The sequence below is a fragment of the Sapajus apella genome, unplaced genomic scaffold (assembly GCF_009761245.1).
Source record: "Sapajus apella isolate SASKATOON/1434 unplaced genomic scaffold, GSC_monkey_1.0 scaffold40, whole genome shotgun sequence".
NCBI lineage: Eukaryota > Metazoa > Chordata > Mammalia > Primates > Cebidae > Sapajus > Sapajus apella.
This window is the reverse complement of record NW_022436980.1, coordinates 11,551,042-11,571,340: the sequence shown is the minus strand read 5'-3', so window position 1 is coordinate 11,571,340 and position 20,299 is coordinate 11,551,042. Positions and strand designations below refer to the sequence as shown.

The 20,299-nt window shown below is 37.6% G+C and overlaps 1 protein-coding gene across 1 annotated transcript in view; it reads right to left on the bottom strand.

Moving 5' to 3' along the window:
• The window catches only part of MORC1 (MORC family CW-type zinc finger 1), a 167,758-nt gene that overhangs the window by 91,985 nt on the left and 55,474 nt on the right, over positions 1 to 20,299 (bottom strand). The window contains 6 exon segments of the mRNA XM_032298919.1: positions 862 to 1,016; positions 3,087 to 3,230; positions 5,849 to 5,913; positions 8,023 to 8,093; positions 8,924 to 9,003; positions 16,500 to 16,625. Of these exon segments, the coding sequence (XP_032154810.1) occupies positions 862 to 1,016; positions 3,087 to 3,230; positions 5,849 to 5,913; positions 8,023 to 8,093; positions 8,924 to 9,003; positions 16,500 to 16,625 (641 nt within the window).

Sequence of the window (20,299 nt, the reverse complement as noted above, 5' to 3'; positions counted from 1 at the left end):
GAGCTAAACATTGGGTAAGCATGGACATAAACATGGGAACAACAGACACGGAGGAATACAAAAAGGGAGAGGAAGGGAAACAAGGGCTGAAAAACTACCTATTAGATACTATGCTCAATACCAGGGTGACAAGTGTGGTCATATCCCAAACCTCAGCATCACACAATATACCTCTGTAACAATCTTGCACATGTACACCTTGATTCTAAAATATAAGTTGAAAAACAAAAAGAAGTTTAATTAATAATCAACACACCCTCTCATTGTTCAGGTGTCTCTGGGGAGTAAGGTGATCTAAAGGAATCACATTTTCCAGATAACTGAAGTTTATCTTTTTAACTTTCCAGACACAGCTATTTTAGACATTTTTAATTGAAATTTTTCTGGAATTAACATACAAAATAATTTTTAACTATACAAAACAAAGTTTAACATATCTACAATTATCCAGGATCAGTAGTTTTTGCTCCATGGTATGACATAACAACGTTATAAGAGCTACTAAGGTCTACGTGGAACTGTGTGCTCTCAACACAGTGAAGTCCCAGTGCCCAGGGCAGGGTTTCCCAGTCTGTTTGGAGCAATAATCTGCTGCCTTCCCCCACGGTCTGCTACTTCACTCTGCTGATGGTCCTCCCCTTGCAATTTCTAATCTGCTGCTTTGTTTTTCATGTGATAGTCTGGGAAAGATTCTGAAATGGGCTCCCTTCTCACTCCTCTTATGTTTTAAAGTAGGAGCTCTCTTTCAGGGCTTTCAGTTGCTGGTAATCTGAATTCAGGTAATCATGTCAGCTTAAAGAAATTACAAAAATTAATCCCTCTTTAAGTATCTTCTACTATGACGATTGATTGAATACTCACTGATGCCGGTGTCCTTACAGTACTGGACCACGTACTGTCCCATGACTTTTAATAGATGATTATACTCTCGGACATTGAGAAATTCCTGTTTATTGTGGGATGGTTCCATTATCTCCAAGGGTATATTAACAATTCCAACCACGCCTGCACCAAGTCTGAGAAAATATATGCATATTTACATTTTGTAATTCTGGCTAAAGAAAAACAAATCAAATATATTCTGGTCATTTGAAAACTTTTTTTTTCCAAAAGTAAATTCATTCCATTGGTCCAGACCATGTCAAAGTTTAACAATTTATCTAATTATGTTATGGTAAATCTGTGGTGATCCCAATGTGTTTAGTCCCATAATAAAAAATCACTCTAGCACAATGTGACTGAGTTAATATGACTTTTTACAAACCTATCACCTTACATGGAGCGTGAGGGTGGGTGGGAAGGCAAGTCCTTTGACATTAAAAGCCATGGTGCCTTACTGCAATAAACTAGCATAATCTTCTAAATGACAGTGGCCAGAGAACCACTTTCTTTGTCTGCATTTCATCTATCAGATTGGATTTCTCCTCCTCATTGCAGAGGTCCGTGGGGTGCTCAGTGAATTCTACTAAGGAATCACAGAGTGGGCTTGTGCCAGAGGGTAATGAGTATCTCACTGTAAATCTGCTTGGTGACATAACCTGCTTTCTGAAAGAGCATACAATTGTCTAAGCCTTTAGGGCTCCCCACCACCCTTTGCAGACACACGTTGTTACCACTTCCCTCTTCCACTCTGCTTTCCTTTCACTATTCATTCTGTAAGTCTAAATTTGGGCATCATTCTTCTAGGAGGTCTGAATTGACTTCCCCAGTTTGCTTTACTGACCCTCCTGAATGCTCTTTTTGCACTGATGCTCAACTCTAACGTAATATTAATTCATTCATTCATTCAAGCTCACTACCTGGCCCTATCCAAGAGCTAGCAATATAGTGAGAACCAGAAATACAGGTTCCCCTAGCTTTGAAGTTTCTCTTCTATGTAATAAAAATATACAAGATCATTTCAGATGGTGATAAGTGGTATGAGGAACATAATGTAGGTGCTGTGATAAGTGAAGAGTGATAGGTGGAGGGGATAAGGGGAGGGGCCAGTTTTAATTAGACAGTCAAGGAAGATGTTCCTGTGGAGATTACTTCAGGCTCATGGCTGAATGGCATGTTAAGGCCAGCAGTAAGAAAATCTGAGGACAGAAGGTTCAAGGCTGAGGAAATAGCACGTCCCAAGGTCTTAATACAGGAATTAGCTTAGGAGGTGTGAGAAGCAGGCAATGCAGAGAGTGTAGGGCATAAGTAGGGGGTGAGATCCCACAGCCAATCAGAGATCAGACCACTGGAAGACCATGGCAAACAGTTCTACTCCAAGTGCACTGGGATTTAGGCCAACTAATCCAGATTGCATTTATATGCTTGTCCCATTCACTGTACAATACATTCCTTAGCAAAAGGTAGTAGGTCTGGACCATTTATCAGCAGAGCTTGGTATAGTGCCTGGCATATGCTGCTGCACTATAGGTGCTTGTTAAATAAACAATGAATGAATTACCAATTCCTTGAGAGTGCTAGAGCAAGATAGTAAATGCTCCCCTGACCCATTATACTGGTCATGATTACCTTGTCTGACCCTGTCCTTTTCTGTGTGTCTCTTCAGGACTCTACATCATTGATGAAAGCAGCTTGAGAAATTTCAGACCATTGGGAAAGCATGAAAATGTATTACTCTAAAATCCAAAGGGGCTAGCGAGTTTTAATAACATGACCATGCAGGAAACTGGCAAGAACTCATGCATATGGGGGCTTCACAAAATGTTAATAGGGTTGCTTTACAAGACTATGGATTTTTCTTTTCTTTCTCTTCTAAAATTTATTTAATATGCTTGTATTATATTTAAATTGGTAAAGCATCAAAAATTTAACCCAAAGCGGTGGCACAAGGAAAGGCCCCACACCAAGTTGTTCAATAAATGCATTGAAAAAATTTCCCACAGTGTGATTTTTCCACACAGCATGCATGCAGACTCACTGATATTATAAATGAGGCACATAAATGCCTGCACATCGACAGGAAGGGTGAACAGAGACTGTGACACTTGCTCCCATTGTGATTAGTCATTCATCTCACTCCACAGACAGAATCTTACTGCAACCTCCCTTTCTCTGCTTATATCTGTGAGAGCGAAAAACATACTTACAGGGACTTCAGTTTCAACTGCGGGCCCACTTTTTCGTGCATTTTGATCAAACGGTTATTACTGTAAATGAACATTCCAGCTTGGCTTCGGTTTTCTATGTTCACTCCATAGAACAGGGAGAGTGTTCTTGCTTTCTTCAATTCTCTAGAGTTATATTTAGAAAGTTTAAAAAGTTGTTTATTAAATAAACATATATAGTTTATGAAATGGCTAATAATTAATCTAAAAGGTTAACGTCAAAGGCATATATCCAGATACTTTGCCAAACCTGGTGGGCACACTCAGTTATCTCTGCATAGCCAAGTATTCTGCATAAACATGATGCCAGTAACTATGTCAGTCAAACAAAGGCATTTACTGATTCAAAAACAAGTCTGCAAATTTAAATTTACAAGAACTAGAAAATGCCAAAAGGGTTCTGAAATATTAACTGGTCTTATAGGTACATTGCAGCATTTGTTTAAAAAAATGATGACTTGGTTATTTTAAATTTAGGTATTTCTAACATCAGTTGTGATTCCTAAATTTCAGCATGTTCTCAAGTCTCCAGGTATCCTACATAGATTGGAATGTGCCAAAAGATAGTCCCTGGCTTTCTCTCTAACCTTTTCCAAAATACAAGGTAAATAATAGTTATTATAATAAAGCGAGTTTACAAGGGCAACAGATATGAGCTCCTGTTTTTCTCACTGACCTTCTATATTATGTTTTGTGCGAGTTTTCTATTAAAAGTATAAAACAGAAATTGAGAAATACCAAAATGTGATAAAAACAGCTATGGTAAGGAGCTGTGATATAAACATCTATGGTATCAGAGGCTGCTAGGAGCTATGAAAATGCCTGGATATGAGAGGCAGACCTGTTTTCAAATACAAGCCTGTCTTTGTAATAACCATGTGACCATGGATGTGCCTCTTAAACTTTCTGTCTCATTTGAAAAATGGGAGTAATACCTACCTAGCCACTTGTGATGTCATAAGAACTAAAAAAAAAATGTTAAATATAAGCCTGAAACAGGTTAGGTATGTAACAATTGTTATTTTCTTTACCCAGCCAAGAATGACACCAAACATAATTCTCCTGCACTCACCCTGTAGCTCCCCTCCCTCCATAAACTTGGCCTTTTGTTTTCAAGCTCATGACCAGGTGCTATTACAATTGACATAATACACTTACCAGTAACTAATTAAATGCATCTATCATTAAAGAATGATAAAGTTCTATCAGTCCTTCCATATAGATATGATATAGAGAAAACATAAGACATGAGTTAATATACTATATATTTATTAAATGCATGTATATCTAAGGTTAAACATATGTAAATCAAACTTTTTCTCAAAAATCACTACTCAGTAATGAGATCTCAACTCTTCAACAAGAGTATAAGGGGTATGTAAATAAGTTATTACAGGATATGATAGGACATAATCACTCTATAATATTAAATGATATATTGACATTCTTCAGTTTTTTGTTTTTTTTTTTTTTTTTTTTTTTTGAGACAGAATCTTGCTCTGTCACCAGGCTGGAGTGCAGTGGCATGATCTCAGCTCACTGCAGCCTCCACTACCTGGGTTCAAGCGATTCCCCTGCCTCAGCCTCCTGAGTAGCTGGGACTACAGGCGTGTGCCACCATGCCTGGCTAAATTTTTTTTGTATTTTAGTAGAGATGCGGTTTCACCATGTTGGCCAGGATGGTCTCAATCTCCTGGCCTCATGATCTGCCTGCCTCGGCCTCCCAAAGTGCTGGGATTACAGGCATGAGCCACCTTGCCCAGCTATTCTTGAATTAAAAAAAAAAAAAAAGCAGCATTTCCTATTAAAACAAGTTCATGGCAACTGGCATTATTATTAATAAAATGCTGATTGGTCATTTTTCATACATTTCACTGTATGAACTATCTCACACAGTGAACTTGTTTCAACAAGGTTTTTACTTCTAAAGACCTTAGAGAGAGCTTCATTTTTCAATTAAAATTTCTATGACATTTATTTAAATTTTTTCTGGTAGATGTAGAAGTAACATTTCAAATTTATTTATTTTGATAAATGCAAAATTGACATTTAAAATTTAAGTTTTGAGGAAAGTTATGGTTGAATGTCAGTGCATGGTTCACCAAAAATAATGTTAAAAACAAATCATACTTCCCTTAAGAATAGTTTCACAAAGATATAATAACTTTTAAAGTCTGATCTTATGCGGGCAGCAGTGATTATTTTCAGTTTAACTTGGTTAGCATTTGAGTTGGAGAGCAAGTTAATCTTACAAATGTAAATAAAATATTTCATTTTGTTAACATAGCCTTACTTTTTTAATGATATATAAGCAATACATTCATGTGAAACATTATTTCCTATCTTAAATTTTTAAGGTACTAGACAAAGGGAGGAAACTGGAACCAACTCTCTAGAATTTAAATGGCAAATGACACAAAGGGAAAGTGAGTTATCAGCTGATCCCTTCCTCATGCAGACATCTTCATCTATCCCAAACAATTAAATGCTGAACTAATTTTTCATTTTTTTCAGAATTTTTATTATGTAGACACGTATGTGTACATGCAAATATATACTTTATCAATGTTTTATATTGCTTATCTTGGTTGGGGGACCTTGACTGTATTAGGTTTTAAATTATAAGACGTCACAAACTGAAAAAAAAATTGTCACGGTAAACACTAAATCTACCTCCTTAGAAACTAGAATTTGTTTTAACATAGTACAGAGGATCCCTGCAAACAGAAAACCTTATGTCCTACCTTTGTTTCTCTTTAAGATTCTTTTGTTTTGCTTTTGCATCTTCCAAAGCTCTCTGTAACACATCCTGGAGAAGTACATTGGTTGGGAGAGAACATAACACCACTGAATTAACCAAAAGCAAGTTGATACTATCCTGTTATCCAAATGTTTCAACAGTAATGATAGCCCACATTACCTAATGCAATTCTACCATAGCAGATTCTCAATACTTGATAAATCATTCAGTTCCAACACCTTAAAAGATAAACCAAATCGTAGCCCACTATTCTCTTTTGTACATATTCAGATATCCTCTCTTCCTTTTAGAGAAAGAAACTTTATTCTCTATAATGGCACAAAGACTTTGACAAAAACTACGAGAAAACTTGGGTGAGTTATTTAGCATACCCAAGCTCTGACTTTCGTCTGTGAGAACAATAAATGCTCAATTATGTGACCACTGAATGTTCTTGCAGGAAAGAAAAAACAACAATAATTGAGAAATGTTGTTAGTAGCCAACAGAAATCTCCTTCACATTGAATTCTGGATACCTCTAATATTTCTCAAACTTTCCCTTTATAAGATACCCCATGCCCAGTTGTCTTTCTTATTAACTGTTTTAATTTGATATATCAACTCATTCGCTACTCTAAATCTAGTGTGCTCCCTCTAATCAAGCAGAAGAAGAAGAATTCATTATTGTTCTTGGCATAAGAATAGCCTCTTAACATGCTTCACCCACCTGAGGTGAAAGGTGGGCATCTGTTTTGAGGTATAATATAACACTGACGGAACACTATTTTCACTGCCTTTCAAGTAAAAGAAAATGGAAATGGTTGGCAAGTATTCCATTTAAAATTCATCTGCCCTGAAGAATTTAAGAGGTTAAAAGTTTAGGTCATTCTGCTTTGCTCTCTTCTCTGCCTTAAAGAAACCAAAGAGCCTCAGAGGAACAAAGAACATTGGTCAAAGACTTCCCCACCCTGCCTGACAGTGCCCTTAGATCACAGAGCAGAGGCAGGGAGAAGAAACAGCAGAAGGCAAAAAAGGAAGAAGGACCTGACCCATGAGTCTTTCTCTTGACTCTCAAACACATAAAGCAAAGGGAAATGATTTCTTAGAAACAAAATTTTTAAAAGCTTAAACTATTAAAAAATTAATAATCAATAAAAATAAGATACATTTACCTTTAACTTAAAAAAATGAAAAGAAAAAACTAGGAGAATTTGGGACAGGCCATGGACAGAATTAGCTTTGGGGCATTACCATGGGCTACTCTGATGTCATCCCTTACTCAGGACCTTAGATAGGAAAGGTCTTTATCAGACACAGCCTTGGTCCTGGAAAGTTAAATGGCAAATCATTGAAAGGATTAATATATTCGGTCTGCAGAAGAGGATGAAGAGAAGGTGAAGTAAAGCATCTGCCTCCATATTCCTAATTATCCCTTTGTATGTAAGCAAATAAATATGTTGCTTAATGATTCACCATTGTTTAAAGCTTCATAGCATATTTTTGGTAAAAGTTAGCAAACTTACAATACATGTCTTACAGCAATATTTTTTCTCTTGGTTGCAATGCATTACAATTAATAATAGTTCTTCGTAACTTATCTTACTTATGGGCATATTGTAAGGATTACAAAGAATGTTTATGAACTGTGTGGAGCAACTCATAATAAAAGAGCTTTGTAAGCTGGAAGCTTTGTTATTAATACTCATAATTACAGTATATAATCCCAAGCATTAAAAAGAAGGATTGGTTATTACACATTTCCTTGCTGTCCCCATTTATTTGGGTCCACAGGAAGCTATAATTTGAATAGCTATTTTCAAGGAAACTTGATAGGCTAGTTCTTTTTTCTACTGGCTTTTCATTATTTTTTCCCTTTCTCCTGTTACTTTCCTTTCCGTTTTAAAGAAATTGGTTGTGATGTTCTTCCCCACGGTTTCAAATTCACCCCATGTTCTGTTCATCTTTTCTCTCCACCTCAGCCTTGCCTCCACTTGCTGACTTTCCTCTCCTTTCACTGCACTCATCTATTCTGTTTACCTGAGTTAAAATCAACTTAATCTTCTGAGCTTATCTGTGCTTAAAAGTTGAGGGAGTAGATGGTAAGAGACAGCTATGCAGAGGAAAAAGCAAATGGCACGATTTGCCTTTTAATAAGACTACTCTCTTTACATGTCTTACCTTGGCAGAAGACAAAGAGGTTCTGTCACACTGGTTTACTTTCATTTGTGCTTCTTTCAATACAAATTCAGCTGGAAGTGGAAGCCAGATAGTTATATTACAGCAAAATTATTTCAAGCAATTCTAAGTATTTTCCATGCATATAGCATGACCAGTGAAAATGGCATACAGACCATGATCTCAGAGAACTCTACGTTCCTCTTATAACATTTACAAATTTTAAATCTTTTTTCTACTAGGCTTTCATTTTGGCATGACAATATATAGGACACAAATATACATACATAAAGTCAAAAGTCATAAGTGAATTTTTAGCTGACAGGAAATGTTTTAAAATCCACAAAATATGGATGTAGAGCTACTACTCACCCCCAGATAACTGGGTAAGAGTAGCTTTGTTCCTGCAGTAGGAGGAGTGAATATGTAGAACGTCCTTCTTAAAGCGAATGCAGTGCAGGGATCTAAAACACCTAACACGGTGTTATGACACGCAGAATTTCTTACTTTATTTTATTTTTAAATACAGGCATGGTCTCACTATGTTGCCCAGTCTAATCTTGAACTCCTGGCCTCATGTGATTCTCCCATCTCAGCCTTCCAAAGTACTGGAATTATAGGTGTGAGTCACTATGCCCAGACAGACAAACAAGGTTTCTAACAAATAGCAATCTAGTTTGAAGTGTGTTCAGGATCATATTTAAAATCATAAATAATATCATGAGTAAACAAACTCAGATATGGAAAGAATGTGCTATGATGTTCCATAGGGACAGAAACTACATTTAATTAATTGTAGTAGCTCCTACAATGCCTAGAGCAATGTATGTCTCAGAATAAGTGCACAATTAACATTTGCCGAATGACTGAACAACAATGATGTAGGCTGCAGGTAATTGCATACCAATCTTTACTGCTTCTTCTGCCTTTTGAACTTCATTTTTAAATGCTCCTTTGAAAGAAGATGTGACATAAAGATACTTTCTGGAAAGAAAGAAGAAAGAACATAATCAAGTCAGATTATCATTTTAAAGTACATAAGACAATATTCTTTAGCAAGACTGTATGCTCCAGAGATACATAATTATTAAGAAAGATTCATCGAGTCATCCAGCTGGTAAATTAGCAAACTTTATACCTAAGTGAAATTTCTTGCCTTTTACTACTTAGAAATGTTGCTTTTGTAAGGAAACTTCATGAGAGCAACAGGAAAATCAGCCCACACAAATGTTCACTTAGACATATAAACTAGGATAATTTTCTTTAAAAAAAAATTATGAAATTGTTCCCTTATCGAAGTTTCTGGTTAATATGCATAGCCCTCTTACTCAGATTATCATTGACACTGGAGAAACTACTTCTCCTAGTCCCAAAACAATTATCTCTAACTGCAATGCTCAGAAACACACATTCATGTACCATTTTAAATTACCAAAAGCACATTTTCTACTTTATTGATTGAGAAGCCTGTTTTCAAGGTCCATTGTTTTAGTAATGGCAAAGATGCTCTAGAACATAAAGGAAAAATGTATGTATGTATATATCCATAAACTCAAAGAGAACAAAGCATAGGTGAGAAAAGCCCTAAAGAACTTCAGGTTCTCCGAATACGGTTGAAACTATGTGCATCTGTTATAGAAAATTCTTAGAAATGGGCTTTTAAACATTGGCTTAAATCATCATAGAGAGAAAAATGCTAGAATAATACTTGGTTTGAGAATGCTCAAAGCACTGTAAACTCTAAATGTACATCAATAAGAAAATAGTTAAATAGGCCGGGCGCGGTGGCTCAAGCCTGTAATCCCAGCACTGTGGGAGGCCGAGGCGGGTGGATCACGAGGTCAAGAGATCGAGACCATCCTGGTTAACATGGTGAAACCCCGTCTCTACTAAAAATACAAAAAAATTAGCTGGGCATGGTGGTGCGTGCCTGTAATCCCAGCTACTCAGGAGGCTGAGGCAGGAGAATTGCCTGAACCTGGGAGGCGGAGGTTGTGGTGAGCCAAGATCGCGCCATTGCACTCCAGCCTGGGTAATAAGAGAGAAACTCCGTCTTAAAAAAAAAAAAAAAAAAAAAAAGTTAAATAAATCATAGTGCTATGCAATATATTTAACACTGATGAAAGTCTCCAAGATATAACTGTAAGTGAAAATAACAAGTTGTTGGGCCGGGCGCGGTGGCTCAAGCCTGTAATCCCAGCACTTTGGGAGGCCGAGGCGGGTGGATCACGAGGTCAACAGATCGAGACCATCCTGGTCAACATGGTGAAACCCCGTCTCTACTAAAAACTACAAAAACTTAGCTGGGCATGGTGGCACGTGTCTGTAATCCCAGCTACTCAGGAGGCTGAGGCAGAATTGCCTGAACCCAGGAGGCGGAGGTTGCGGTGAGCTGAGATCGCGCCATTGTACTCCAGCCTGGGTAACAAGAGCGAAACTCCGTCTCAAAAAAAAAAAAAAAAGAAAATAACAAGTTGTACATAATTTTATGTTTAAAAAAAGCTATGTGTGCATGCATGTGTGTGCACATATACATACATAAAACTGCGTAGAAAACAACAAACTGGAAAGATATTTATTAAACTTCTAACAGAGGTTCTCCTTTGGGGAATATTACAGATTGCTATAAGCACAGAATGAATGACAAATGGTAAAAGGGACTTTTAGTTATTTGACTTTTCCCCCATATCTAATTCTGCATTGTATAAATTTTTGTTCATTTTACAATTTTTATGAGGAAAATAGAATGCTTCTCTATCAAGAGAAATAGAAGAAATACTCAGTGCCTTTCAAGGCTTTGTGCTGCAGAAGTATAGAGCATAACTTAATACAGCATTTTAGGTGAATGGTTTGATCAGAACAACCGGCAGAAATTCAAACTTTTATTGACTTTAATTTTCACACTTAAAACATTCCTTCAAAATACTTTGGCCAATATCAAATATAGTATTCTAAAGTTTAAGTTTGAAAAAACAGACTATAAGTAAAGAAAACTACAGTTCTGAACTTTTATCAACACAGAAAAATGAGCCCACAATTGTAAGTCATAACTATATTGTAGTACTCAATCATAATTATTTCTTTAAAGTTATAAGAGTTTACCTGGTTTAGTGGTATTATAAAATAATTCTAATCCTTAATTATTCTTTACAACATGTAATTAGGCAGGATTGAGAATTTTCTGGTTAGTATAATATTGATAGGTAGAGATGCGGATGTCAAGTAGACCTCCCAAACTTAGTATGTCCAGTGCGACACGATGAGAACTCCATCCACCATTCCTCCTAACCTCTACACTTGCACCTCCCCTATCATTCCCAAGATTTTGTTCAGGATAGAAACTTAGAAAGCCTTCTTGACTCCTCATTTTGTCTCCACCCCATATCCAATCCATTGGCGGTCTTACTGGCTCTATCTTCACAACATACCTGTAATCCAGACACTTTTCATCCCTTCCACCATTACCACCTTAGCTCTAGCTCATTTCTACCCTAGAATAAAGTAATGCTATCTATCCTACTGCAACTTCCCTCCTTTCTTCTTGTCTCATGAAACCAGTTCTCTACTCAACAGCTAGAATAATCTTTTAAAAACATAGGCCAAGTACACTCCTCTGCTCAAGTCATTCCATTCTCAATACAGTCACCTCTTCTTGTCTTGTTGTTTCAGGCCCTACCTGGTCTGCCCTATCTACCTTGATCTGTTTTCTGTGTTCTAGCTAGACTAGCCTTTGATTCCTGTCTTTGCACTTACAGTCCCTTCCTTCTGGAACCATCTTCTCACAAAATTATTGCATAACTCACTGTGCTACCCACCATCCAAGATGTCTCCTAGTGGTTTTTATTTTCTCCTGGTATTAATGCCTATGTGTGGTGTCCTCCCACACTAAATCTAGGCTGGCCTGTGGCATGGCAAAAGTGATGGTCTGTCACTTTTGAAGATGGGTTCTAAAAGGTTGCAAGTTCTACTTTGCTCTCTTGAATTGCTCACTCTGATAGAAGCCAGCCATTATGTCATGAAAGTACTCAGGTGGACCTTTGCAGTGGCCTTTGTAAAGAGAAACCGACTTGCCCCAAAGTTGCCACGTTTATTGTATATTGCCACATTATTCACAATCACAAAGACATGGAATCAATCTAGGTGTCCATCAGTGGTGGATTGGATTTTTTTAAATGTTGTGCATATACACTACAGAATACTACACAGCCATAAAAAATAATAAAATCATATCCTTTGCAGTGACATGGATGAAGTGGAGATCATAATCTTAACTGAATTAACACAGGAACAGAAAAACAAATATCTCATATTCTCATCTATAAGTAGGCGCTAAACACTGAGCACACATGGACATAAACATGGGAACAACAGACACTGAGGAATACAAGATGGGGGTGGAGGGAGGCAGGGATGGGGGCATGGGTAGAAATCATCCCTGTTGGGTACTGTGCTCACTAGCTGGGTGACAAGATCCATACCCCAAACCTCAGCATCACGCAACATACCCATGTAATAAACCTGCACATGCACCTCCTATTTCTAAGATAAAAGTTGAAATAACAAAAAATAAATAATTACCTGATATTTTATCATCCATTTTAATTTATATGTTGTCTTCCATGCCCCTCACTAGAATGTAAGCTCCATGAGGGCAGGAATTTTTTCTTTTTGCTTATGTCCAATGCCTACAAGAGAGCCTTGCACATAGTGGTCATTCCATCCACTTGCTCTTACTCATTTGTATAATAACAACTACTATCGGTTTACAAACATTTCAGAAACCTTGCTGACTGTTTTTATGTTTAAGATAAAACACTGTTTTAGTTTAGTCCTCATAATAATAACCTCAGTGGCAGAGGAATTCCCAATTCACACTGGAGAAGAGTAAGACTCAAGTAATAGCCAAAGGTCCACAACTAGTAAATGGTAAAACCTAAACTCAAATCCAGGTTTGGTTAATCCAAATTGTGCTTCCAATTATCATACTATAATAAAAGATTAAGTAATTCAGCATTGCAAAAATTCAAAAATGGACACATATAACATGCATGGTGTGCAAAAGAATCACTGTTCAAATATTACTAGTCTGATGGGTGGGTGGGGTGTTAGGGTATGGAAAGTATCCCTTAAAAATGAAATCCCTGAATAATTTTAAAAGGACCATGTGGTTCCCACGAATGCAGGGTAACACCAATCCTAACTCACAGACTTACACAATGTTTAAGTTGAAAGAGAACTGAGAAATCACCTTGCAATCTTTTCCAAAGTAATAATTTCTTCTATAATCGAGACTCCTCCAGAGACAAATTTGTACTCATCTTGGGTGGGAGTCCCTCCCATTGCTGGAGAGCATGAACAACTCCATTAATCACATGCCACACTCATGGCCCTCACTGCGTTGCTACACTTCTTGCTAATGTCTGTCTAGAAAAAGTAAACTTCCTGTTCTAGACCCTGTAGATTTAGTACTGTGGATGTCAAATACACTAACCGGACCAGGGACTGGTGCTACGCCACAGGAAGATATGTGAGAAGGCAAACCCCTCTGAAGTGGCTTGTGCCAGAAGTCTGTCGAATAGAGTAGCTTTAAAAACCCACTCTTAGAGGCACAGATGGTAGGTGCACCCAGTGAGGACGTACAGCTTAGTGGAAACTAGGTGTATCCTGAGCAACACTGGGCTATTCTTCAGTTTTCCAGAACATCACAGTCATGAAAACAGTGAGGCAAAGGTGCTGGTGAGGCACCTTCATTTCCATTTAGGGTAGCCAGGTGGCCAAGTACACAGAGTATCTAATCATTTTTAATAGCCTTTAAAAAGGTTATTAAAGCCTGTACTTTGGTCACAATTCTAGTTCTTAATCTGCTCTAATACAGCCGTTAGAGCTACACTGACTTTTATGAAAGAAAAAAAGTAGGAGTTATCCTATTAGGGGTGGGATAACATGGAGGAAACTCCACATATTTTTTATGAAGAACTTTTGCCACCAGAGAACCTGTGGGAGAAATTACATGTAAGTAAGTATGGCAAAGCCCTAAGGTATAACACCATAAAGGAATAAATCCTTCTATACTGTGGATACCAATTAGAGCTCCAAATGAAATCTGGCAAAGGTTCAAGCCTCCCTAAATTTCTCTTCAGGAAATACACACACACACACACACACACACACTCATACTCACTCTACACGTACTACTTCCTGGTAATATATATCTAAGAATATCACTTTGAAAAGTAAATAAACAATAGACTCAAATGGGAAGCAGCCATCACTTGATATAAGTAATTTATGTAGATTACATTCAATTACTAAAAAGCCCTCAGAAAATGGAGACAAATCCACATTTTCCATGGGCTTGAACCATTTTTTCCCCAAACTCACTAAGAGAAATTTAATTTGAAAAGATTGGCTATATCGATTGATCCAGGAGACACTTGGTACTTCCTAGAAGAATGAGGCTGATGAAAAGGAAACAGGGCTTTGATATTTATTAGGAAATGAATGGACTGATTTATACAGAAAGTCTCAGGATTGGTATATTTTATTTTCAAAAGATGATGGGCAGCATAATTAGAAATCAAAAGTAAAGTTTTATGAAATCCATCAGTATGTGGTCAGGGAGTCTGATGCAGAGATCTATATTTTTTAGTATTAATGTCTATATGAGTGATTGCAAGGCCCCTCTCAAGACAGCAACTGAATTTTCATGAAAGTAAGACAAAATGACAAATGCAAATATAAAGAGTTAATGTGGTATAGGAGAGGAAGCATTGAATTTGGCTTGATAAAGAATTCAGAGCCAGAAGATCTGAGTTATTTTCTAGTTTTGACATTTCCTTATCTCTAAAACAGTGATGATAACCTAACCCACAGTGTTACTGCAGAAATCAAATGAAATAGTTCAGGCAAAAAGGTATATACATAGGCAATGTACACAAATTAAATGTTTCTCCAATAGATATCAATGTCCTCAAAATAATAATTAATCTATCTTTTTTCTATTTGTCCATAAGTAATTGGGGTACAGGTGGTGTTTGGTTACATGAGTAAGTTCTTTAGTGGTGATTTGTGAGATCCTGGTGCACCCATCACCCAAGCAGCATACACTGCACCACACACATTGTCTTTTATCCCTTGCCCCCCTCCACTCTTCCCCACAAGTCTCCAAAGTCCATTGAATCATTCGTATGCCTTTGTGTCCTCATAGCTTAGCTCCCACATATCAGTGAGAACATACAATGTTTGGTTTTCCATTCCTGAGTTATCTCACTTGAAATAATAGTCTCCAGTCTCATCCAGGTCACTGCAAGTGCTGTTAATTCATTCCTTTTTATTGCTAAGTAGTATTCCATCATACACACACACATACACACACACACACACACACACACACACACACACATATGCATATACATATATATACACCATAGTTTCCTTATTCATTTGTTGATTGATGGGCCTTTGGGTTCATTCCATAATTTTGCAATTGTGAATTGAGTTGCTATAAACATGCATGTGCAAGGATCTTTTTTGAATAATAACTTCTTTTCCTCTAATCTCAGACTCACAGAAAAATCTGATAAATGTTTGGTGTGTAAATGAACCACTATCCAGAAACCACACCAAGAAAATGACCATTCTGATGGCATGCATGATTGGACAAAATGGGCTTTATAATACATAAATATAAACTTAAATGCCAGGTCTGGTGGCTGGCCAGGCACAATGGCTCACACCTGCAATTCTAACACTTTGGGAGGCCAAGGCAGGTGGATCACTTGAAGTCAGGAGTTCGAGACCAGCCTTGCCAACATGGTGAAACCTTATCTCTAGTAAAAATACAAAAATTAGCCAGGCATGGTGGTGCACCCTGTAATCCCAGTTACTTGGGAGGCTGAGACAGGAGAATCGCATGAACCTGGGAAGCGGAGGTTGCAGTGAACCAAGATTGCGCCACTGCACTCCAGCCTGGGTGACAAGAGTGAGACTCTGCCTCAAAACAACAACAACAAACATACAAAAAAAACTTGAAAACATCTATGCTAAAGTAAAAAAAAAAAAAAAACATAAAATATAAATCAACCAGATATGTATTTATAAATATATTCATTCTATATGTATAATATAAATATGTCTATATGGTTTAATAGTTCAAATGCATTGTGTAAAAAGAAGATATACATAAACTGTGATCATTTAGTGGAGCTAATTGCTGTCAAAGCACCTAAGATTCACTGAGGCAAAAAACAAATTTCCACTCGGGGCGATTAACTTAGCATGCTCACTGCAGTGTGTTTCTATCACTGCCAAATATTTGTTCACATCCAATTATTCTTTAGCAAACTTTCCCAAATGCAGTTTAAATTTTGTTTACAATGTAAAAATCTTACTATCAAAGTCAATGTCCTCACTTTGACAGCTTTAGGGAGCATATCAATTTTATAAATAACTGTGAAGATAACTGAAGAAAGATGAGTTACCTGGGTCTGTAGAGGCAATAGCCTAGATGTTTAGTTTTAACTCTCTTGGCTTGAATGAATATTCTCATCCATGGGTTAAAATACAGAACAGATGTGTAGGCTCTGAAGGACCATCTCTCTGGGAAACTGAAATAGAAAAGACAGAATGACACAATATAGAGAACACCCAACTACGTCTCTTTGAGACAAAATAACATCAGACTATCAGATTATTATTGTTACTACCAGAAGTTTCAGAAACTTTTCTTCTAAAACTAATGATACCATAAACACTAGCTAATCTCACAACAGTCACTTCATTAAGGAGGCCTCTAAACACAAGGCCCAGCACAAATAACCGGCACTTGGGTGGAACGGAACTTCTGTTGGCAATCAACTAATTCTAAGTAGACTCATAATAGCAATCTAAAATATACTTTCCAGGAAAGCTGTTGACCTAGGAGAACAAAGTCAAGTCAAATAAACAAAATAATCCCTTGTTCAAACATAACAAAAAGAACCTAGGCTCACATGAATAAAAAGTATTCCCATCAAGTCCTTATAAACAGAGAAATACAGTAAAAATGTTTCATTTGCTTTTAAAATTATGAACGAGAAACATAAAACTTCATTCTACAAATATAATAAGAATTAAAATAAGTATTTATGGCCAGCTGGGGGGAGGAACATGACCACATGATAATAAAAAAGGAAAAAAGAGAAAAATTAAGGATGGGAAGGCAATAAAATGGAAGCAAAACCAATGTAAATAGCCTATGAAGAAAACTACCCTTGTAAACTGCATTTTGGGAAATCACCATGTCATTGCATACTAATAACTCCAGAGAATTTCTATATTAAAGTCCGTTTATGAACTACAAGTCCTCTCCAATAAGATAAATAAAGATTGAAAACAAGCCCAGCCATGCTGAAGAAGCGATGCTCTTTACCACTCGGTCACAGAAAAGGCTACTCTGAAAAACTACAAGGTCAAACGGAAAGCAGAGAGCAGGAAACCCATCATTTTTATATTTGTACCTCAGTCCAGGATAAGACAAAGTTGATGGGAAAGAAAGGTAAAGCCAGTCCAAGGGGGAACTACAGGTTAACACTATCGCCAGTAACTCAGTAAGACAGGACAGAGCGCTAAGGAATTTTCAAAAATGAAGACGAAGCCATAAGAAATTCAAGAATTGCCTGGTTGGTTTTAAGTTCCTTCAGGCAGGATCCAAAGCTCATTAAAAAGTCAACAATTTATTTTAATTGTTCCAAAAGAAATTCTTTTAGATAAGCCTTGAGTAGAATTTTCCCGGTATAAATTACATATCAGTATCTAATCCATCACTCTTATTTCCGAAGTATTAATATTAATGTATTTTTTAATGTAACTAGATTGGCTGTCTGTATTAGGGTGTTGCACTGCAAATACAATAATGTGGTTGCTTTTAGTATACCTGGAAATGCACAATTAGGTAAGTCCTCACCTGACAAAAGAAACGGAAAAAAGTTAATTTGGGATGCTTGTTATTATTTAAATCCTTTCTGGATCTCCTGATTTTAAATTGCCCTTAGAACTGGTAGCTCTTTCTTTTTCCTTTTCTTTTTTCTTTCTTTTTTTTTTTTTTTTTTTTTTTTTGACTCTCTTCAAAACTGATACATCTCTATCATTTGAAAGTAAAAGTCTAAAGTCATTCAGAGCCAACTTTGAGAATCTGAGAAATACAGTGAGAGATAAAACCAGCTAAACAAATTTTGGTTAAAAAAATCACACACACACACACACACACACACACACACACACACACACACACACATATGTATATATATGAACACTAATACTTCTGCCTTTTAATAGCTCAATTTATTCACTCATTCAATAACCAGTTCTAGGTAAACATTCGTAGCATGCATGCAGGGGATCCTAAAGGTCTCCCCTATTTTAGGAGATTCACTGGAAGGACTCACGAGCCTTAGCATACAATTGTACTCATGGCTTTGACTTATCACAGTGTTGTAGTAAGGACATACAGAGGCTCACAAGGGAAAAAAAATAGGTGGAGTCTGGAGGGATCTATCTGCTAGCTTCCCTACATTCTCTCCTTCTCATGAACGTTCACACAGAGTATACTCTTCTCCCAGATACGAAAATGCAGCAATGTGTGTGTGATGTTTCCATCTAGGAAAGCTTATTACAGACTTGGCATCCAAGATTTTTATTGGGAAGCTAGCCACACAGGCACCTCCAGGCTAGCATGCATCTATCAATGTTCCAGAGTCCCAGAAGGAGACGAGGTTTTCATATAAGCCACATGGTTTGTACAGTCTAGACACAGCAAACCACGGTTATCAGCTATGAAAAGTTTTATGTCATTGTAGGAAATTGTTTACCAGGCAAGTTCCCAAAAGCTGGCCGCACACCACTTTTGCAAGCAAGCCTTTCTAAGAATAGACACCTGCTATGTTAACCCTTTTCTCTCACATGCCTTCCTTTGGAAGTTCCTATTTGTGAGAAACAGAAAGGTACTACCTCTTACTTGTGATGTCTTTGATAAAAAGAAGACAAAGAGGGCTAAATATAAAAACCGTATGTGAAATGGGCCACTCCATTATAAACGTGAAACTTTTTAATATGATGCGTAAGATTCTTCATGGTCTGACCCCCATTTAATTCTCCAGCCTCATCTCTTGTCTTCAGCCTGGCCATTTAGGACCACTCAGTTCTCCAGACAGGGAAGCACGCTTTCTTATCCCCAAGGCTGGCATATTCAGTTTTTCAGCCACTCTTGCTTCATGCCGCACTCCTTTTCACCCTGAGGTATGCAACTTGAGATTGCACTTCCTTTCTAAGCCTTCCCTCAGCCCCAAGAGGGGTGAAGTGCTCTCCTTTGTGCCCCCCTCCTTCTGTCCCTCCCTCTTCAAGGCACATACCACTCAGCACTGTCATCTTCTGTCTATGCCTCTGCATCCCCAACTGGCTGTGAACTCCATGCAGCTAGCACTCTCATCAATAAAAATATGCTGAATAAATGACAATCATTCAGCACTTCCCTGGCTTAATTTGTAATAAACAACAGAGGGTTCCCTACGTAAGAAGGATATTTTAATGAAGGATTGCCTCCAAAGGCAATGCTACCAGTCTTTACAAATAAAGCCATACACTTAGGAAACAGAGATACAAATATGCTAAGTAGTCAGGATATCTTCAGAAGATGAAAGGAAAAAAATACTATTACTCCACACTCACCGGGAACTGCTCCCAGGTATTCTTCACGAGTGTTCTTCCTGTTTCCTCCTAAATACCTTTCTTTCCTGTCTCCTTACACTTTGGCAGAAGTGTACATATCTCTATCTTTCTCTCTCATTTTCTATGTAACTGGCTATGATAAGAAACTGAAGAAAGAAAGAGGCAGAACAAACCCCCATCACACACACACACACACACACACACACACACACACACACACAGAGAGAGAGAGAGAGAGAGAGTCACATGACAGATGTAGCGAAAGAGGAGAGGATTTCAAGGCAGAAACTGGCTTCAAGTCTGTGGATATAAAAGGAGGGCATGAAGTAGAATTGGTGCTTTTGTCCCCTACTCAGCACTGGGGATTCTTAAGTCTCTAATTTAGCCCCTACCTATGGCTGTGCTCTGTGTGTGCCCTCTTTCTTCTCCCAATCTGTCCCCAGTATTCTGCTGCCCTTTTTTTTGTTTGTTTGTTTTGAGACGGAGTTTCGCTCTTGTTACCCAGGCTGGAGTGCAATGGCGCGATCTCGGCTCACCGCAACCTCCGCCTCCCGGGTTCAGGCAATTCTCCTGCCTC